The sequence below is a fragment of the Emericellopsis atlantica genome, assembly GCF_019669845.1.
Source record: "Emericellopsis atlantica unplaced genomic scaffold F5Z01scaffold_5, whole genome shotgun sequence".
Taxonomy (NCBI): Eukaryota; Fungi; Ascomycota; class Sordariomycetes; order Hypocreales; family Bionectriaceae; genus Emericellopsis; species Emericellopsis atlantica.
In genome coordinates this window covers 545,539-566,260 of record NW_025764707.1, presented here as the reverse complement: position 1 = coordinate 566,260, position 20,722 = coordinate 545,539, and the positions used below count along the sequence as shown (strand labels likewise).

Genomic DNA, 20,722 nt, shown 5'->3' with positions numbered 1-20,722 from the left:
TGCAACGCAAGTCATACGGAAAACCACTATATACTACCCTCGACCATGTGTAGGAGAGAGCCCCTGAACTCTGTCCCCCCCTTTTTCCCTCACGCGGTAATGGCAATGTCCGCGCAGTTCAGATAGATCTGCGGCGTCTGGAAGGCATTCCACTTGAAAGAGAGGAGCGTGTGCTCGGCAACAAAGTCGTCGGGCAGGCGGACGCGGTCCGTGACAGTGTAGCCGCCAGCGATGGACGTGTAGCACGAGTTGATGGGGGCGCCGTCGACGGCGATGCAGCCGCCCTCGCCAAACTTCTCACACGTGAACCAGTCGTTGCGGTAGCAGGGGTCGCCCTCGGCGCAGTCCGGGCTGTAGCCGCACGCCTGCCCGTCGACGTCGGTGCAGGGCAGGACGCCTTGCTCGAAGCAGTCCTCGGCCGCCTGCTTCTCCGCCTCGGTGGGCAGGTAGTCCGGGTCGAGGAACTTGTCGACAATGGCCTGGTCCTGGCAGAGGCGGTACGTGTACATGCCGCCGTGGTCGCCGTTGTTGTCGATGCACCACTGCACCTCAATGGTCTCGCCGGCCTTGTAGGTCTGCACTGGGGAGGCGCCCCAGTTAGGACCGGGCTGGTTGTAGTCGACGCTCACGCGGGCGTTGTAGCCGCACACGCCCATGCGGCTGACGGTGGCCTCGTCGAGGTTGGGCCACGCGGGGACGGGCTCGAGGATGGTGCACTCGGGGCATGTGTCGGGGCCAGCCTGTGTATTTGTTAGTCTGATTTTGGTCAGAGTGGAAAGACAATTACCTCAGCGTTGAGTCCCACGCGACTCATGGGCTCAATGAGGTATCCATGGCCATGGACACCAGCAGCCAGAGCTGAAACAGCGAGAACAGTGGTAAGCATTGTGAGTTTGGGATGGAGAAGTAGAGTAAGCGGCTGTTTCTGTGGCGCTATGGTCTCAAGGAAGTTGTCTTGCTCTTTGAAATATTGTAGTGACTCCGGCATCCTTTTACACCTTTGAGAGCATCGACACTGCCTACGTCTTGCCACGAATCTGCACCCCGGAACGGCATCCACTGCACCCAAACTTGGTCACTGCCGCCCGGCTGATGGATACTCGTGCATCTTTGCTACATGGAGAAAGGGCTGTTTCGTCATGGCGGACGCAAGCTTGTTAAAGCCGTGCCAGGCGTTATTGACCTCGAGTCGGCACTGTGGATATCACATGGCTCGGCGCGGTCCGTCACGCCTAATCTGGCAGCTGAGCATCCTTCATCCCCGTCGTACGTCAGCTCTAGACGAGGATCCAAGAGCACAATCCAGGCCGGACGGGCCTTGCTCGGCGTGACTTGAGGGCTGGAGGGGAGTAGAGGCTGCAGAGCGCGCCATCTGGCTCCGCATCAAGTACGAGGCCAGATCACCAACCCAGGATTGACTTCGGAGATGCCAGGTCTGTAGTTTTTGAGATGCGGCGCATGGTGAATCTGCGGGGATGCGACAGTGTAGATCTCATGTGGCGGGGCCGGCGGATGGCGATCGAGTGGTGTAAGTGGACGCACTACCCCTGACATGATGCCTCCCTCGGAAGACCCAATCCCGTGTAATAGAAATGACTGTGTCATGGACGGTCACATGTCCTTGTTTTGGTGCCAGAAAGGCGGAGTCTCCGCCTAGGGAGGAATTACACCAGCTCCTATTGGGTTTCCTCTATTTAGGCAGTATCGTGTGTTGCAGTGAACGCAGAGAATGTGTCCTGCGTGGTCGGTCCGACGGCGACGCACAACTTCGATCTGGCAGTGATTGTTTCATGTTTTGCGAGTCAACTACCTAATCAAGCTTCTTTTATCAGTTATAATCGGCTGAGCATGTGAGATGAGGAGGGAATTCAAGGGACGTACCTACATGTAGGTTGGGCATGCCAGCAACTAATCGTTGCATTACTGCCACTGATGTAAAGGCTGATACACCCATGTCGGTGGGAGAAGTCTGCCACGTCTTGGAGATTCCTTCTTCCCTTTACACTTTCCTCTAGAGTGCGGTATTCGCAACTCGAGAAATTATCGTTGTCTGCTTCGTGCACCTCGTCTCCCGCTTCACTCGCCCCCGATCACTCACTGTTTCGAACACAGCAGATCACCAACCTCCCGAGAAGATTCCTCCATCTCAGAGCTCTACGCCAATTTCTGCGTTTCTTTAAAGTCCGATGTACTTGTCGCCAGTCACGTGTCGGGTGGACCTGCCGCCCTACGGCGGACGATAGCGATATATATATTAAAAGTAAGTTACGGGGATCCCTCGCTTAGGTCTTCAAGTACGTGCTGTACATCAACCGCCACTCGAAATAGGATTTGTCTCCTGGGTGTACTGACAATAACTGTCTTATTGCTTGCGCTAGCGTGAGAGAAGCGCCAGAGACGTGGCTTTTCGCCCGTTTGGTTATTTGATGTGATAGAAATCACTGAATAACTTCTATGCATCTATGTCGCTTAAACTATCTTCCAGTCAATTTAGATTGTGATTATCGCAATCTGCAATATAACAAGGCGAGTCCATCCATAGAGAGCTCCATTCAAACCAGGAAAATACAGCGATAGAAAGCTAATGCAATATAAACTCGGGGACCATTTATGCAGCCGCCGGGTCACATCTGTCACCAATCACAGCTCACCAACAACGCAAAGCCGCACGAAATCGACGTATAAGTCTACGTAAATTTTGGCAATAGGTATAGCACTCATTATTCGAGAATCGAGAAAAGTGTGATCCGGTGGAACATACGATTCACAGTGATTGGGGCTTGAAGTGACTAGGAGAGGGCGATGTCACGGTGAACGCAGTACCCAATTCCCGGTGGCCTGTACTGACATGATTGCCATTGGCCGGCAGTATAGCTAATCGCGCGGTCATAGTGGGCTGGCTGGTGGAGGAGCATTTTTGGTGTGTGAGACACTTCTCAACATCGAGGTAACACGAACACAACACACTCGCTCTATCGCCCATCTAGGCCTGGCAGTTCTCTTCGCTTCCCCCGCTGGCTTCAAGTACATTCAACCATGGACCCAACAATCGATTGAATCTGTTAGTACGATCAAGCGCCTTGTATACTCCGCTACTCCTTAGTTGGATGACTCGTGGTGTTGATTACAAACAACGGGAATGCTGTAAACCTTTCTCCGACAAGATTTGAGCATTGCCAAGCGTAAGCATCAAGTCAATTTAATGGGGGTCAACAGGACTGAAAACCTTTACAAGAATGACTGTTACCAGTCAAGTCCGGCGCGAGCCCTCGATCGTCGCGAGGGCCACGACTGAACCCTCCAACCCGGTCAAAAGCACGATGACAGGCATTCACAGCTTACAAACATCAACAGCACCAGTCATGAACGAGTTTACCGACAACGTACGCGGATACGACGGGCCTGGCTCTACGCTCCTGTTCATCGCCCCCTTTTTTGGTGTTGTTTTCCTAAGCTTCTGGTAAGCATCTCAAAATTTTGTGGATATCGACGGCTATTCTATGGATTTTCTCGTGGGGCTATACTTCATTCCGTTGAGAAGTCCGACTAAAAAAAGCTATGTAATATCACTATCGGCGTCAAGTATTGCTTGAGATACAACGCTCGCAACAGAGTCCGGGTTACGGGCAACAATCGTGGGCCCAATACTAGGGACACTGGGCAACGTCCTCATCGGCGGCGCCGCGAAAAGAGACTGATGACGATGGAAGAAGTCAACGAGAAATTCCCCACGATGAAGTACGGGACTTTGGTGTTAGAACGTGCTAGAGAAGGGCGGCCAACCCCTGGCGTTGTATCCGTCCCGGCGAGTCGGGCCAATAGTGTCCAGGAAACGAACGACAAGGTTCTCGATAAACCAGCCAGATATAGGCAAAGGGAAGGAAAAGAAGACATCGAGGAGACCGACACCGAAACCAGACAGCCTACAAGTCCAAGTCCAACATCACAGACGCAGGAAACTCCGCGTCACGTCCACCAGGGCTCCTCAGGTGGCGGCAACGGAGATGGAGATGAGCACATATATTCTCTTCCCAATTCGGAATGCCCCAGCATCCTCATAAATCCTTGCGCGGTTTGTATCAGCAGCCTGGAAAGTGATGATGATATTCGAGCATTGACATGCGGCCATGCATTCCACGCTGTGTGCGTTGATATCTGGTTGACCAAACGCCATGCGTGCTGCCCGCTTTGCAATGCCAACTAATATACGCCAAACCCCAAGCCAACCCCAGAGGGTGACCCCAACGCTGCGGGTGATCTCGGCCCGCGCGACAGCGATCGGCTCAGCCTTCCCAGAGGCTTGCGCGCGGCATGGTTCCAAGGCAGCGATTCAAATTTATCACGTCAAGGGACATCGGTGATACGTGTTGGGGGCGAATCTCGCTCGTGGCAAGCTACCCTTGAACAACCTCAAGATCAGGTTCAACGGGACGCAGCGATCACTCCTGCTCCCCGTGTGCAGACACGACTTAGGACGTCGGTACAGCTATCTAATGATGGCATGTCCCCAACCGTCCGACCGCCTCAGTGCGCTGGTCAACCAAATAACCACAAGCCCATTACCCAGAACACCGAGTCCAGGATGAAGGAAATGATAACTCCGTCACAACTTGAAGCCGGAAGTTCCGAGCATTGATGCAGGTAGTTAGACGTGCGCTGTGTTATACGTGGCCTCAATACTGCGATACCTGCGGCCGCGGTTGGTACACTGGAATTGAAGATTATTGGAATGCGCTCGAGGGTTTGGTAGCGCATGGCGTAGAAACCAAGTGGCAGCTTGTGCTGTACTTTATGAACTTAAGACGGACTGCCTGGGGAGTGGGATGTGGAAGGGTCTACAAGGTGCACACGCGTTACTTGATATATCGCCAGCGTTCCTCGGCCGCCTGATCTGATTCAATGCGGCAATCGCTCACCTAGCCTTCAAAGGAACTATTTAACAGGGGGTTTTGGTTCATCCTAGTCTGAAACGGTGGATACTATCGCCGGCCGACCTGATAAGACCGTCAACCATGCTATGTTTGACCCAAGCAACCAGGGCAAGAGTCCCCTTCTCCCCGCAGCAGCTCGAGGGTCTCGATTTCTGTTTTCTATCTCCTCTAGTGACCCGAAGTACGCGATCGAAGGCGCACCATGTTGCTCCTCTAGCGACTTCCATATGATCAAGGGCGCCAGCTTATCGTCCATGTTAGTGGTCTTGCGACTCAGGGGCGCAGTAGATTTCAACGGTAAATGTCATCACCAGCAATTATGAATTAACTTTATATATACATATACAGGCTTAGGTAGTTTTGTTTCAAGGGTGAAATGGGGGGCCGGAGGCAGCTGCGTGGCCCCGAGACGCAAGGTAACCTGATCAACCGATCTCCGTGAACATAGGCTTTGGGCAGCTGCCAGCTTTACAAAGCGTTCGGCCCTGTCTGCTTGATCTATTCAGGGCATCTAATCAGCATCTAGGGAATGGCTAGTATGTCGTCTCTTGGAACAAACGAGGTGCTCGAAATCGAGGTCTGTTTATTTCGATACTCATATCGATTGACCTCGCCACGCTACATCACAAGTTATCGCACGCTGGTAGTGTGCGTTCCTCCGAAATGGACCAAACCCACATCTCTACTATTAGGTAGAATGTTTCGAACCACAGTACAAATTTAACTTCAGAAGCTGGGCTAATATATGCATAAAGCGGGGTCGACATCACCTCCATCTGACCTTCCGAGTACACGCAGGAACGACTTGAAATTGAATTGATCCATTTATTAGACTTGGCCATAGCTAGGATACATGGCGCGAACACAGGGCAGACTGAAAACGGCAGACTTCGGATCGAAAGCTGAAGAGGAAGCTAGCAATCGCCCGGTCTTACCATACACTGCCCAATTACTACACATCTTCATTTCTGCGCAGGTTGTCAGCAACACATCCTCCCTAAATTTGCCAACACACCTACCCCGCAAGTTTTGCAAGTGCAATCCTGGCCACACGTGCAGCTAGAGGAACCGCCGCAGTTGCACGTGGAGCCGCAGTCACAAGCCATGTTATTCGATTGTGCTTCTGTACGTGATATATCGACTGGGACACGTTTTTCTATGCGTTCGAGAGGGATGAATTGATCTGCAAGACCTTGTGAGTTTCGAGAAGGAAGTGAGAACTCAGTCTACAATGCCTGGTTGGGAACTGCATTATGTAGGCGAAGACAGTCTTTCCAGTCTCGGCAAGACGGCATGCTGACATCATGATTATGGTAGATTTTGGCCCGAAAACGTTTCTTGGCCTTAGACTTAACGAGATCATGACGCCCTTCCGGCATCATAGACAGTCAGTGGGATAGAGGTGTATCGTGGCTGCCAAGTTCCGCTTCGCTTACACTCACATACTATACATATGTGACCAACCCTTTCCTCGTCTTTGTCAGGTACCCACTAGCAACTCGGGGTAATGTGGGACTGTGATCTGTCAGGTGCTGTACAATTCAGGGATGGTGCATTGGTGCTCGTGTTAGACCTTACCTGTCGCTCCTTGTCTTTCTGTCTTTAAGCGCGTCAATGCCGTCTCATAGGCTCTCACCAGAAGGCATGGTCAGCAGCACTAATTAGCCTCAGGCGTTTCGTTCGACTATTTGTGAATTCGACTACGAGTCCCAATAATTTGCTTCTCGAACAACCCATCGAGATAAATCATGCTCAAAACGCAATGATGTTGTAGCTCATATGCCGCGTTGCGTCACTGTTCCCCAAGTTCAAACCGCCATCTACGGAGATAGTGGCACTGAACGCTACCTTGCCAAGTAGATGGACGGTGCCGCACACAGTACGTCAGCTTTGGTGCGCGCAACGGAGGGCAAGAACAGCTAGCTAATGGTGCGAGCAAACCACTATTATTTTTGGCACTTGACCAACTCACTGATCCGAGGGTCTCGATGATGGAGATACACAGTTGAGAACTCCGGCTTGTCACGCTTCAATCTCCAACGAAGACGGTATTGATCTGTACCGCCTGTCGTCAATAAAAAGCTCACGGCGGTTTCTTTCTTGGACCATAAAAGTCGGACGCGTTGGCTCATTGGTTCAGTGTGGCGCTAGTTGGCGTTGATGAACTCTCCAGCTGCAGTGGTGCTTTCTGATACCTCTTTCCTAAAGCCCATGATCCATCCAATCATCAAAACGTCATGCGGAACATTGTCAATGGAGAGTAGCTCCACCTTATCTCCATTGCCGGCAAATTTCTTGAAATCTCCGGCGAGTCTCTTGTGATCTTCAAACAGTACTTCTTTCTGCCCCGTCACAACTAAGACAGGTGCAGGTAGATTGAACGGATGCCACATCGGAGCCACATATTTCTCAACCTCATCCGTTATTTCCAAGCCTTTCAGAAATTGCGTTGCGCCCCATGCCGGGAATGATGGTGGAACATAATCGGTTTTGTAGTTTTTGTTCTGTCTCCATTCGTTGCGATTTCTGGCAGCAGGGACATCGCCCCATGGTGACCAAAGAAGACTGCTTTTCGGCGCCGGAAGGACAGAAACGTTGTTGAAGTCGACGATGTAGCGCAAGAGGTCCAGGGCGAGATGGCCCCCAGAGCTATCGCCGCTGAGAACGATTTGGGATGGATGAATTTGCATTTGATCGATTAGATACTTGTAAGCCGTTACAGCATCTTGAAGCTGGGCTGGGAAGCGCCCTTCTGGTCTGTAGGCTAGTCGGTGCTGAGGACAAAGCACATGGCTCGTCGCCATGTTTTGAAGGAAGTTGTCGGCGATAAACCCGCATGAAGACGTGCGACCGTCGCCGAGGACATATGATCCTCCATGGAAGTGCAAGACAACATATTTGTCTTTCGATACTCCCTGGGGCAGAAGTGGCTCAGGGTACCACGTCGCTCCTATCGTCTCAGGCTGGATGTACTTGTCCGCCAGGATATCTTTGTAGAGCTCTGGGCTGGCTGGGTCAATCAAAGTAAACCGGTCCGCCTCTCGACGTGGGTTCAAGGACAGTCGCCACCGCGTGCGCAGAGCAGTATAGTTTTTGAGACCGGCCTTGAGGGCTGAGTTTGCGAGTGCTTGTCGATATGACCAAGCCTCGTCCTGCCTGTGTCTGGGGGTCACGTACGCCAGGGCGAGCAAAGGCAGACACAGAAGCGATGGCATTGCGAGATTGTTGTCTTTGTAACATTACCACATAACCCTGATAAATGTCGATCTGTTTCGTCGTATATACCTACAATACCTGCAGTATGTTACGTCAAGAGAATGTAAAAGGAACGTCACCAAGGCTGGGTAGCCAAGGCTCTTCCCAACGATCAGGTCGCAAGGACCGGCTCGCATGCCGAGATGGAGACTCGAGCAGCAGGTACCATGGTTCCGATGCGTACGGGCATATCTTAAGATTTCTACCTCCTGGAGTCATCGTGCGCAGGGTTTTGCTCTGGGACATATGTTTGAAACTAAGTCGCGGCGCAGTCTGCACGAGTCGAGACCATAATTGGCGGTTTCCCCGCCCACCGCTAGTCATTCACTGACTAGGCTGGCGGACCGAGGTTCTCACCGTATACACTGCTGAAGCCGGAGAAAGTATGTTAATGCGATAGGCGGCCAGACTTTTGGTCCTATGAGGGGTCACAAGATGCTGCCCCGGACGTAGGTCGGACCGGAGAAGAAAACCTCATCGGTCGTAGGTGAAGTTGATCTATGAGACTCAGCCATCGCCAAGGCCAGTCCATCGGAACCAAGGCGAACCTCCACCGTCATCTTCCAACAAGCTTAAACACCATATCACCAAACCACGCGCCGCCATGCCGTTGGAGTTGATGGGATCAACGACTCTGAGGTTCATGAGAAGATCGGGCGTTTCGTGGATGGCATGGTCAACATCAAGGGCACTACTGACGAATTCTTGGTGAAGCTTTATGATGGGCGCGTGATTGACGCCGAGGGCTGGAATGATTGGGAATGGACGCACGGCATCGGCCTCAATGGCATCTGGACATATTACGACCTGACCGGCGATTCGAAGTGGCTGAAAATTATTGAGGATTGGTTTGCCGCCCGGTTCGCCGCAGGAGGCACAACTAAGAACATTAACACCATAATCGTCTTTCTCTTACTAGCTAACGTATGCTAGAGGACCAACAACCCCAAGTATCTGCCGTGGTTAGACAGCCGGGTTGAATGGGCATACCACGACCTGGAGAGGACCAGATTTGGGGGCATGCAACACATCACCTACATTGAGGAGAATGGCAATTATGGAAATGATACCCTAATGATGACTGTTCTCCCACTTGCCACGATTGGGAAGGTCTCAACCGTCCTGATTATATTGAGGGTATCAAAAAATACTTCCTCTTACACATCAAGCATCTGCTTGATACGAACACTGGCCTGTTCTTCCATGATTTTTACTTCAAAGACGATGGCCACAACTTTGCGCGCGAGCACTTTTGGATCGTGGAAACGCGCGGTTGGCGATGGCCGTTCCGAAATTTCTGGACATCCTATCGCTCTCATCCAGGGATCCCATTACTTCACACCTCCTCGACACGTTCAGCGCACCATCTTTTGGTTTCTGAAGAATCCACAGCTAGAACCAGGTTTTTGGACGATGCTTCCGCCATTTTTCCCTTGATTCTTTCTACCTGCCTTTCACCTTTGATCTTTCCAGCGTATCTGGTTGACCCACTGGGCCAACGACCGCTCGGTGGGAAACATGCGTGTGCATCTCGACCGAAGGACAAGGTTGGGCATTGCGAGATATGGGCGTTCGCCGTGACAGACCTTGATGCTCTCCATGCCGATGTTGTCGCTAGTCGGCGGGACAGAGGCGAGCATGTCTACGACTGGGAACAAGCCGACGTCGTACGATTCTTGAAGAAGCCGTAAGATGACCGGCAATAGTTCTGCCGGTAACATGGACGACTTTGGACGATTGGTCTGTACCACCGCTGACTTGATCCTCGCAGTAATTCCACGACCAAAGGGAACAATTCACGATAATGAGGATTGCCTGGCTCGTACAGGGATGTATGCTCCTCTCCTAGACGCCATCTACATGTACGTGCCCAACAGCACGGCTAAAACGCCGAAAATACTGTCGCTAGACACACGGCCTATTCCCACCATCGCCCAATCATAGCCCCTTTCACCAACTATTCACCACCGACCGAAAGCTTCATTCGCCGCTTCAGCTCCCTCCACATGGCATCCCGATCCTCACGCGTCCTCTGCACGGCGTCTCGATTCTCCTGCACGCGGCGTAGCAGGTACTTGATACACTCCCCCGTTGTACCCCATGCCATGTACTTGTACACGGGCAGTATCGCCGTCGACGGATGGCGGTATGCGCCTCCGTCGGCGCCGCTCATCTCGTTGTCCGCCCGCCGGTTCATCTGCACCAGCTCGCAGCTAATCTCGTCCGCCATGCCCTGTAGCTGCGCAAACGATATCTGCGCCTCCGCCCGCCCCTCGTTCTGGATTGCGTACGTCCGCCGCACCGAAGTCGCATTGTGCGTCGCCAGCATGAGGCTCACCTGCGGGTACTCGGCGACGCCGTCGCCGCGGAGCGTGTCGTTCCACCGCCGCGATAGCACGCTCGCCGCGCTGCTGTCGTAGCACATGTCAGTGTCGTCCTTGGTGTCAAAGAAGCACTCCCGCGGGTCCGACTGCATGTACGCGCCGCGCACGAGCTTGACGCCGAGGGTGAAGCCCTCATCGCGCGCGACTATGAGGTGCTGCGAGAGCTTGTCCGGCATGGCACGCTTGTAGGCCTGGTACGTGCCGTAGATGGTGGCGCGGCCCGGCGTGGTGTTGTACTTTTGCGAGTACTGTAGCGTCCAGTTGTCGATGCCGTCCTGAAGGGCGTCGTGCTCGCCGTCAAAGAGGAGGCGTACGCCGCGCTGCTGGGCGAGTTGGCAAATATTGTCGATACATTGGCTCAGACGGAGATTTGGCGCGTGGTTCTCGGCGAGCAGATCACGGGCGAGTTGGCCAGCGCCAGTGAACCTGTACTTTTGTCAGTATAAGGACCGACTCTCATTGTAGCTCGTCAGGGGCGTCGTTAGCTTACTTGACAGCCACAAAATCATCCGGCTCCGTCATGCGCACTGTTTCCAGCGTATATTTGGCCCAGTGGTCAATATGCCTGTCTGCACTCGCCTGTGTTTCCTGACCCTGCTCGTGTGGCGGCACCTCTTTCGCATAGCAAAGAACGACGCCTGTAAAGCCAATGCGCTTGAGCCTGGCGACCGTCTCCTGAACCTCGGTCTCTTCGGAACCAGCGCAGAACTGCGCGTACATGGTCTTGTCGAGCAGCCAACGTAACAGCGGGTTGCGGTCTGGGTTCAGAAGGCGGTTCTCGCTTTGCGCAATCACGGCCATGATGCGCAGCGACGGTTGTAGCAACGGCGATGAGGACAGCACGCTGGTGCAGAGTGAGCGAATAATCATGCGCAGAGGCAATAAAGAGAGGGGAGGGTTTGCGAAGCGCGGGTGGTCGAGCGCAGCCTCGCCGTTGCCGCGGTGTTCTGTGGTTGATGAGCATTCCTTGCTGGACGAGAAAATAGGGCGATATTGGGCTCGATAAGAGGCGATTTTGGCAATTGAGAGTCGTGAAGTACACGTAGATCGAGGTATTAGTTGTGTTAATGACATAGGCGAAGACCTGAACACATAGGAAGGGTTCATGGTGAGCTGATGCTGCCCTTATGAGGAGTATGTTCGATGCGCCCGAGATCGACGGTCGGCGCTTCAGCTCCAATGTTGAGTGTCTAGGTCGAGCATCTTCAAGGGTGTAGATGAGTGCTATGTGTATCTGTCAGACATTGAAATTTACATGGTTGACCAAGTCATAGCAGAGGTGAGCGTTCAATTATGTCACTTAATATAGCCTAGTGTGGGTCTTGGAGCCCAACTCCTATCGTAATTATGTGATCGAGATGGCAACAAATGATCTATGCGTCGCGTCAGCGGACACAGAAATCAACAAGTACGCCCATAGACGCTAGTAGAACGTCAATTAACGTTGAATTGTCTCGTTCTGAGGCCCTGAAATCCTAAAAGTGTCTGTAGACGTACGCGGTGGGCGAAGAGATCGGCATATTGTCTTCTCAATACGTAAGATCGCGGGATCACATCCTTGAGCGCTTCAAACACTGACTGAGGATAACGGACTCGAACTACCATATCTGAAAACCGACGGTTCCTCTTTCTCTCACTTGGGGCAGGAGATAAGGCTAGAAATTTCCGTTGACAAACGACGCAATCTGCACGCTACATGACACGCGTAAAATCCCGCCTCGTCGGTCTCGGTCTTTCTTAGCGGCTCTGACGTTGCTCACATCTATCGATGACTTGACCTGTCACGAACACGTCATGATACATCGAGAATAATAAGTCCCTGTAAAATTGCCTACTCAAGAATGCTTTCTACGCTTTTTAAAGCCGCAGACAGATGGCCCACGAAATGTCATTCATTGCTCTTAGTGACGTGGGGCGTGCAATACCCTCGCCAAAGATTATTCGAGCGAAATCAACAAAAAAGGTTAGGTTTCTGTCTTAGGGATCTATTAGTCAATTAGACCGTGCCGATAGTAGAGAATTGTCACCTAAAGGATATAATGAGAAAGAGCTATATATAAAACGCGGCTTTTTTTTAAATTAATTAAGAGATTTATATCTTAAAGTATTTTTAATATTTAATAAATATATTTCTTATATTTTTAAAAGTTCTTTAAGAAAATTAAAATATTATCTAAATATATTATAATAAAGATATTTAAATATTCTTTAAATATATTATTAATTATTTATTAAAAATAATTAAAATATTAATAAAATTAAATAATATTATTTAATACTTAAATAAATTAAATTTAATATAAAAAGTTATTTTTTATATATTATTTATAAGAAAAATTAAGCTATAAAATATATAAATAATATTTAAAAAGATTTATTATAAAATAATATAAAAACTTTTAAAATAATATAAGACTTAATATAAAAATAAAATAATTTATAAATATATAGATTTATTTATAAAATATTAAGGTATATATAGTACGGAATTTTAGGCGTCGTAGACTTTTAATATATATATCGCTATCGTCCGCCGTACCGCCCCTAGCGCAGCTATATAAGCCGTTTAACTTTATCTCATGTCAGGTAGCTACTGGGGTACTCTTTAAGTTTCACAGTTAGCAACGGATTATCTAGTTACTCGCAGGCAGTACGAGGATTATAGTTCGAATTTCGTTCTCGGGAAAGACGTGTGCCTGATAAACAACGCGTCTAGTACTAGAAGCGTCGACGAAAAGCGTGACGTATGCTAGCAGACGTGCGTATCCAAGTTGGCCATGCGACATTCTTTTTTTTTCTTCTCCTTTAGCTTCTTCTTTTTCTTTCTTTTTTTCACCCTTTCGAAGAATTATATTACTTTATTCTCGATTCTGTGTATTACGAGGTGCTTTTGCGTGGAGAGTGTGGGAAAGTTAAGACGAGCTAAGTAAATACTGAAATATTATATGTTATACACGCTACTATACGGTTATAACACTTAGACATTATCTTCGCTATGTAATCTATTTACAGGCATAGTACCTAAGCGACGCCTACTGCAAGTTACCCACCAAGGGCAGGTTCCTCGACGAGCTGCCGACCCAGACCTGTTTAGGCGCGTCGGTAATGACCCAGTTCTGGCTGACCGTGTCCCAGTTGCTGAGATCACGGCGGGTGATCTGGGAGATGAACTGCACGCTCTGCCCGGGCGCGATCCTCTCGATGCGGTCGAATCCACGGAGCACGCGGACGGGCTCGCCCTCTCCGCCCAGCGACACGTACAGCTGGGGCACCTCGTCGCTCATGGCTGCACCGGTGTTGGTGATGGTGGCCTGGACCTCGTACATGACATCCCACAGCTGGCGGTTGCCACCGTTGGCACCCGAGGCCGCCTTCAGGGGCTGGGGAGAGCCGTCTGTGGCGCCAGCAGGGAGGAACTCCTCGGCGGTGGAGCCGTAGTTACGGTCTCCAGAGGCAGCCTCGCCAGACTCGGCAGTGTCGAGGTAGGGGTAGATGAACTGGTCAATGCGGCGAATGTCGTCGGGGAAGGTGTATTCGTTGAGGTCGTCCGAGTAGTTGCCAAAGGACGGCGCAGCAATGGTCTGGCCGACGGTGGGCTGGTACGGCTGAGGAGAGCGCGGGGTGATGACCAGGTCCGTGTACTCAAACGCGGACCACGACAGACCAAAGCCGTACTCGTAGATGGGAGCGCCCTCGTCGCCCTTGTTGGGAGCGACCTTGTCAAAGTGGCGGTAGTCGATGAATGCACCTTCAGTAAAGTCCTGCTGGGGGGCACCCTTGCCGTTGTTGGGCTTGTACAGCACATCGACGCCATAGCTCTCGCGGTTGGGGCCCCACGAGAAGGGAGAGCGGCCGGGGCTGTGCTTGCCGTACAGGATGTCCGTGATGGAGTTGCCAGCCTCCTGGCCGGGGAGACCAGCCCACAGGATGGCGGTGACGTTGGGGTTGTCGTACCACTCGGTCACCTCGACAGGACCAACGGTGTGCATGACAACAATGGTGTTGGGGTTGACCGAGGAGACGTTCTTGATGAGGTCGTTACCGTTCTTCCAGAGAGTCATGTTCTTGCGGTCGCCCATGTTGCCATCCACGTTCAGGTAGCCCTCGCCCGAGTCAGCAGCGACAAAGACGATGGCGGTGGCGTCGGGCTGGCTGACGAGGGCCTTGGCCTTGTCCCACTCGTAGTTGCTCAGGACGCTTTCGTAGCGCGTGCCATCCTGGATCGCTTGCTGCTGCAGAGCACTGTCCGGGGTGATCAGGTAAGGGAACTCTGAGGTGCCGCTGCCCCAGCCCATGGCGTTGACACCCTGCAGGCAGCCACGGTCACTGCAGCCGTTGGGTCCAGCAATGTTGGGGCCCGCATCATCGCCAACGACAGCAACGAACTTGGGCTTCTTGAGAGGCAGGGCGTCATAGTTGTTCTTGAGCAGGACAGTGCCCTTGGCAGCGGTTTCGCGGATGTGGTGAGCGTGGTTGCCGCGTACGTCGACCTGGAAGTTGACCTGCTGCCAGTTTTCCTCGGACGCCGGGTGGAGGTAGCCGAATGTCTGGCGCGTCCACGAGGAGAAGTTGATCTCGGGCTGAGTCTCCACAGTGCGGCCAACCTTGAAGTAGGAGGCCATGATGCGCATGGCCATGTCGTCGAGACGGTACTCTGGGACGGTGCCGTTGAGCACAGCCAGGGTGAGGTTGCTGCCCCAGTAGGAGACGCCAGTGTTGAAGCTGGTATCGCCAGGCATGGTCATGTCGAGGCCAGCAACTGCTGACGCAGCGCCAGTGTGCTGGGCCTGCCAGTCGGACATGACAAAGCCCTGGAAGCCCAACTCACCCTTGAGGAGGCCGTTGAGGGTGGCCGAGTTCTGGCAACCGTACGAGTTGTTGATCTGCTGGTAAGAGCACATGACGGAGCCGACACCGGCGTGCACAGCGTCGACAAAGGGCCAGTTGTACACCTCGTGCATGGTCTTATCGTCAATATTAGCCGAGAGGGATTCGGCAATATCGAAGCCATAGCCGGTAGCCTCGCCCGATTGGCGAAAGTGTTCTGGCGTTGTCAGCTGGTGATCACAGGGCCAGAAGGCCAAGCTGGTAGATCTCACCCTGCTCGTTGGCAATGTAGTGCTTGGCGCAAGCCACAACACCAGCATTCTGGATACCCTCAACGACGGCACCAGTCATTTGACCCAGCATGTAGGGGTCGACACCAAAGCCTTCCCAGTCACGACCGCCCAAGGGCATGCGGCCGAGGGGACCGAGAGCTGGGCCAAGCATGACGTCGATGCCCTTGTCGCGATGTTCGGAGCCCATGTTGAAACCACGGTCTCTCAGCAGGTGCTTGCTAAAGGTCGCACCGGCGGTGATGGCGCCTGGAAATGCGCTGTTGTAGTCTGAGAAACGGATGCCCAGAGGGCCATCCTGCATGCAAAGACCGCGAAGGCCAAGACGAGGGACACCTCCCACGTTGCCGACGCAGCGTTCGCCCATCCATCTAGAACGGTCAGTCCTTGAAGCTCCAGTCCTCGACGTGTGCAGACTCACCCCACACCGGTGGTGATATTGACCTTCTCGAGAAGGGTCAGCTGAGAGACAAAGTCCCTGGCCTTGATGTAGGCCTCCTCCCAGCCTTGCGCATTGGGGTCCATCCATGGCGAAGGGTAGACGGGAGGAGAGTAGGCGAGGCCGTCATTCGAGTCGTTGCGTGCCTGTTTGGGTAAGGATAAAGGGTCAGCTGGTGTGCTCCAAGCAACATGAATGAGCCCCAGGGCCAGGACACTGGACTCGAGTCTCATGGTGCCGCCTGCCTCAGAAATTATGTGTAGCGACTGGAGTCAAAATGGGAGCAGTGTCAAGGATGCGAAAGAAAACACGAATGGATGCGATGCTGATCTCATCACCAGCTCACCATGGCGCGAGCACGACGTGAATCTGGATCATCCGAGATTGGATGGTTCAGCGGGAAGCGCGTGCTTCCATGCAAGGGAAGGCGCACCTCAGTCCTCAGCTCCTGCTGAGCGCTGGCACTGGCAGGCAGGGCGCAGGAAGGCGCAAAGGGGCAAGACAAGGTCAATTGACTCACCACGAGTGGGCTGGCGTCGAGGCCAGTTGCCAAAAGGGCAGTAGCCACGAGAGGAGCCGTCTTCATGGTGAAGAGCTGTCTGAGGAGGCTGTTGGTGTTGTTGCCCAGACAAGCAAGCAGTCAGCACAGGCTTGATGATCGACATGATGGAAAAGAGCAAGGGGCATAGAGACGTTAAATACTCCATTGCGCTCCATGACGATCCCTCCAGACCAGGAGGGACCGTTGCGATGCGACGTGATCGCACCGCGTCAATTTCTCCTCACGATGCCAACAACAAATTTCGTGGTAGGTCGGGGACAGTCCTGCACGGTGACCCGATGGGGGGCATCCATCTGCCGATCAACTGGATCCCTGGCCTCCAACCCCAGCTTTTCTCCGCGTTAGCTTCGCGGCGCAGACAGGATGTCCGTCTCTTTGTTCAACAAGTCCGACCCGATTCAGCTGCGTTTCTGTTCAGCGACATGTGAGGAACATGACATCCGTAAGACCGCCAGCTCGTACTTACGCATGCACCCGCCCAGTGACCTGAAGCGCCGACAATGAAGAGGAGAAAACGCGGTGGAGGTTGGCGAGACTCCAGTCTGTCACACAATTCAAAAGGTCATATTGCGCTGCGCCGTATGATGCGCCCATTGCGGGGAACAGGCTCCAGCGACCAGCCAGCCAGCGAGACAAACCGAACTGGTCCAAGTTTTAGTTGAGGGCATGACTGCATTCTCCACGATGCATCCTGCCGGGCTAAGCTTGACGAACTTTGGGGAGATGGGCCTCCTGCAGAGCATCCCCTGGCAACCCCGAGAGTAAGGCCGATCGTGAGCGGCAGGTTTTTCTCGTGGCTTGCTTTCCGGGGAAGCTTTCCGCCTGACTGGCTGGATCGGTCTGGTTGATCAGTTCACCGGCTCCAGTCCCGTCTTCACCTCTGGTCTCTCCTCGCCGTGGCCCTAATCCAACATACACCGGTTGGAAGCGCACTGCGGCCCTGCCTTGGTTCAGAGTTTAGACCCCAATTCCAATATCCACTAGACAAAATCTCGCGCATGGAAAGCATAATGTGCCGAGGGAATTCAAGCCCCTCCCGTCCCCATAAACCCCACAACTGAACTTAACCCCGTGGCACATTCACCGGCATTCGCTCACGAGCTCCACGGCACACACACATCTTCTCGACTTCTACGTATAGCTTACCTACCCTGTACCCTGGGTCGCTGTCAAGACTTTCTCCTCACTCAGGACTCCCGCGATCATCGCAATCTTTTATGAACTGAAGGGTTGTGCTCGGCGTTTACAAGCATGCATCTCTCAGAACAAAGCCACTGACGTCCGCTGCAAGCCATCGGGTCCCCAGGCCCTGAGAGTCCCGCAACAACAACAACACCATTAGTCTGCCAAGTTGAGTACCACCTCCATCTATCGGTCCTTCTGCCAGCGCCCCGCACATGCTAATGACGCCAACGAGCCTTTCCTCGTCCGTTGTGTGTTCGCCCGTGATTCCGCTGCGGAGGAGCACCCATGCAAGCTCCCAGCCCCAAGCACTGGCGCAACGTTGTTCGCCTTCGACATGCCTCTATAGGCTTGGTGTCGGCACTACTAGGGATAATGTTCGGTAATTTGACAGTCGCGGTAGTTGTCTGCCCCAACTCGGGCCATAGCAAGATGTGGAACTGATGAAGTCTTATTTGCTTAGCTTGGTGCCTGAGTTGGGCCCTGATGATGACGTTGACTCCGTCTGCTCTGCGAGGACTGCCTACACCAGCCCAGCAAACGTTGAAGATTTGAAAGCAAGCTTACCAGGTAGGCACTCATCATTAGTTGTGTAGCTTTAATGTTCATGAAACCCAGTGATAGCTCTCTCTCGCTCTTTTTGGGCTTCGTTTGCGTCCATCTGGTGAGTCGAGACCTGCCACTCTGTTCTCACCGTAATGTCGTCGCCTTTGCCCGAACGATTGAAGCTAGACCCCGTGTCCACAGAGTTTGTCGCCGTCCCAGCCTGCTGTTGATCCATGATTTCTTCCTCTGAACCACATCCCTCGTAGAAAGTGCCTCCTGGAAGCGACAATGGGTGCTTGAACTTCCTTCTTTTGCCCTCGGTGGAGATAGTTGAGAGTTTGAATGCGCCGTTGCCGTTGCTCTTCGATCCTCCCGGTGTTGTAGTGTTGCCGCTTTGCCTGGTTATGGCGGCTCGAAGACGTTTAAAATATGATCGCACCAGAGGGAATAGAACTGGGGTATTGGAAATAAATACGGCGACGAAGGACTCTCGACACGACCATTCGCCTGCGAGTTGTGGACCGTTTGGGCTATTCTGCAGAACGTAGCCACATCGCAGCCCACCGAATACAGCCGTGATGATCCCGCCGCCGAGCAGGATTACAAGCCCTATCTTCCTGCGTCCAGGCAGTCTCGCGTTCCAAATCATCTGTTCATGTCAGAAAAATCGAGTATTCTGAGGGGAGATGAACACACCGGTAATGGGATCATCATGATATAGAAATCGGTTGTCAAGTTGGTGCAGATCAAAGTCCAGGCCTGCAGTCTGGACACGGCAGGCTGGCAAGAGTCTTTTCCTATCGTCAGACCTTGATCGGATCAGTTTGAAGTGGACTTACTCCCGGGGTTAGGATAGATCTGCCAGTGCTTTTCAATGGGCCAGCAACCACAGAGAATAGTGAAAAATGTGCCGAAGAAAGTCACAGCTACAAACAAAAATCCGATGTTGGTTTTGATCGACATGTTTTCGACTCCTTCGCCCAGTCGCCTGTAGAAAAAGAGCCAACATAGTTTCAGCGTCCACAGCAAGACTGTGTAGACAAGCCACCCGAACAGCTGAGTTTTCGACCCCTCAACGCGGAGGCGGTATTCAACACCGTCCGGATCTATTGCAGCTCGTTGATCGTCGGTCATTCTGCACGTTGTCAGTATAAGTCGTGGACAAGGAGTCAGACGTATCCCCAAAACCTACCCGCTATTGGCAAGACCTTGCCAGTACGCTCCGACATAGTGTGCTGTTGCAGTCTCCGCCGTGTAAAGAAGCTACAGTCCCGTATGAGCTGTTACTCTGACAACGCTGGGCGCGGCGACTTACAAGTGCTATGACCATAAGGTAGTCATCCATGCTCAAGCCGCGAATGGTCCCGGTCTTCCATCGCAGGGCAAACCGACCGAAAACTACAACAATGTCTATTGCAAGATAGGTCCATGATTCAATAACAAAATCCATAATGAGCACAAGAGACCTCAACGAACGAGGGCTTTGTGACGACTCTGCGTGTCCGAGAAGAGACTCCGCTTGAGATGTATGTGGGACGGAATCCGAACATGAGGAGATAAAAAGGGGCTGGAGTATTGGAAAATCCCCGTCGAACGCCAACGGCGGTACGTAGCAGGCCGAATTTTGAGCACCCTGCAAAGTCGCCCCCGAGGCCTCGACCCATTGATAAATATCGTGATTTTCACAACACCAGCACAAACCCAGAACAGAACGAGCCAGGGAGGCCTGCTAGCGCTCGAGTACCCGACCTGCGGATAAAACTTACCACTGATATCTCCGTAGCACCTAGGGCCCATCACCCCGGCACGTACATCTAACTTCAACGGGCATTCCGGGCGGCCAGATCCAGGCGATCTTCATCTAACAGGATGAAATGCGTTATCCAGCGAACTGTCACTAGGCGATGAGGCCAGCCTCCTTAAAAACATAGTCAGCCTGGTGGCCGGTGGTGGTCAATCTGGTATTCAGAATGGTCCGCGATTTCAGAAATAGGATATACATAGTTCAATCTCTTCCTCGATGGCCACGCTAGGAAGGCTGACGCTGGAACATGAAGTAATGTTACAACCAGACCCACACCAACTGGGGGTCATTGGTCACTTTCGGCCTCACGACGTACCCTCTGTTATCAACATTGATTATTCTGCATGACAGAGATACATCGCGAGGCCGGAAGTGACCAATTTGACCCCCGGTTGGTGTGGGTCTGCTGTGACATTACTTTCCGCGTCAACCTTCGTATAATTGAGTTCTGACAGAATCCGACAGGGGCCCGGAGAAGGTGCGACCACGCTGAATTGTCGAC

At 52.5% G+C, this 20,722-nt stretch overlaps 7 protein-coding genes across 7 annotated transcripts; 2 read left to right on the top strand and 5 right to left on the bottom strand.

Annotated features, from left to right (window-relative positions):
- Nucleotides 1-89: 89 nt before the first annotated feature.
- F5Z01DRAFT_617106 (uncharacterized protein) lies at nt 90-886 on the bottom strand (the record flags this gene model as incomplete). Its single annotated transcript, XM_046260957.1, has 2 exons — nt 90-740; nt 788-886. The coding sequence occupies 2 exons, from the start codon at nt 884-886 to the stop codon at nt 90-92; spliced, it is 750 nt and encodes a 249-aa protein (XP_046121070.1).
- A 2,739-nt stretch (nt 887-3,625) lies between these two features.
- On the top strand, nt 3,626-4,802 carry F5Z01DRAFT_696598 (uncharacterized protein). Its single transcript, XM_046266289.1, has 2 exons — nt 3,626-4,141; nt 4,223-4,802. Exons 1-2 carry the CDS (start codon nt 3,698-3,700, stop codon nt 4,634-4,636), a joined length of 858 nt encoding a protein of 285 aa, XP_046121069.1. The 5' UTR covers nt 3,626-3,697; the 3' UTR covers nt 4,637-4,802.
- A 2,276-nt stretch (nt 4,803-7,078) lies between these two features.
- Nucleotides 7,079-8,310, bottom strand: F5Z01DRAFT_719175 (Alpha/Beta hydrolase protein; the record flags this gene model as incomplete). The annotated part of the gene is made up of 1 exon (XM_046266556.1): nt 7,079-8,310. Exon 1 carries the CDS (start codon nt 8,144-8,146, stop codon nt 7,079-7,081), a length of 1,068 nt encoding a protein of 355 aa, XP_046121068.1. The 5' UTR covers nt 8,147-8,310.
- A 548-nt stretch (nt 8,311-8,858) lies between these two features.
- F5Z01DRAFT_633912 (Six-hairpin glycosidase-like protein) lies at nt 8,859-9,877 on the top strand (the record flags this gene model as incomplete). Its single annotated transcript, XM_046262000.1, has 3 exons — nt 8,859-9,089; nt 9,120-9,323; nt 9,356-9,877. The coding sequence occupies 3 exons, from the start codon at nt 8,859-8,861 to the stop codon at nt 9,875-9,877; spliced, it is 957 nt and encodes a 318-aa protein (XP_046121067.1).
- Nucleotides 9,878-10,143: 266 nt separating this feature from the next.
- F5Z01DRAFT_679818 (FAD-linked oxidoreductase-like protein) lies at nt 10,144-11,677 on the bottom strand (the record flags this gene model as incomplete). Its single annotated transcript, XM_046265555.1, has 3 exons — nt 10,144-10,996; nt 11,061-11,568; nt 11,611-11,677. The coding sequence occupies 3 exons, from the start codon at nt 11,675-11,677 to the stop codon at nt 10,144-10,146; spliced, it is 1,428 nt and encodes a 475-aa protein (XP_046121066.1).
- A 1,925-nt stretch (nt 11,678-13,602) lies between these two features.
- F5Z01DRAFT_617256 (Cel3b putative secreted beta-glucosidase) lies at nt 13,603-16,359 on the bottom strand (the record flags this gene model as incomplete). Its single annotated transcript, XM_046260964.1, has 3 exons — nt 13,603-15,614; nt 15,670-16,058; nt 16,109-16,359. The coding sequence occupies 3 exons, from the start codon at nt 16,357-16,359 to the stop codon at nt 13,603-13,605; spliced, it is 2,652 nt and encodes an 883-aa protein (XP_046121065.1).
- A 2,003-nt stretch (nt 16,360-18,362) lies between these two features.
- F5Z01DRAFT_455643 (uncharacterized protein) lies at nt 18,363-20,172 on the bottom strand. Its single transcript, XM_046259858.1, has 5 exons — nt 19,732-20,172; nt 19,609-19,679; nt 19,256-19,551; nt 19,113-19,207; nt 18,363-19,065 (listed from the first exon to the last, which is right to left on the bottom strand). Exons 1-5 carry the CDS (start codon nt 19,864-19,866, stop codon nt 18,469-18,471), a joined length of 1,194 nt encoding a protein of 397 aa, XP_046121064.1. The 5' UTR covers nt 19,867-20,172; the 3' UTR covers nt 18,363-18,468.
- Nucleotides 20,173-20,722: the final 550 nt, after the last annotated feature.

Bases quoted from the DNA above. Each gene is read 5' to 3' on its own strand.
- F5Z01DRAFT_455643 (XM_046259858.1), bottom strand. From the start codon at position 19,866: ATGGATTTTGTTATTGAATCATGGACCTATCTTGCAATAGACATTGTT. The intron at 19,552-19,608 runs GTAGGTTTTGGG...GACAACGTGCAG, and splicing joins CAAGGTCTTGCCAATAGCGG to AATGACCGACGATCAACGAG. The intron at 19,066-19,112 runs GTGTGTTCATCT...TGACATGAACAG, and splicing joins TCATGATGATCCCATTACCG to ATGATTTGGAACGCGAGACT.
- F5Z01DRAFT_696598 (XM_046266289.1), top strand. From the start codon at position 3,698: ATGACGATGGAAGAAGTCAACGAGAAATTCCCCACGATGAAGTACGGG. The intron at 4,142-4,222 runs GTGTGCGTTGAT...CCAAACCCCAAG, and splicing joins GCGGCCATGCATTCCACGCT to CCAACCCCAGAGGGTGACCC.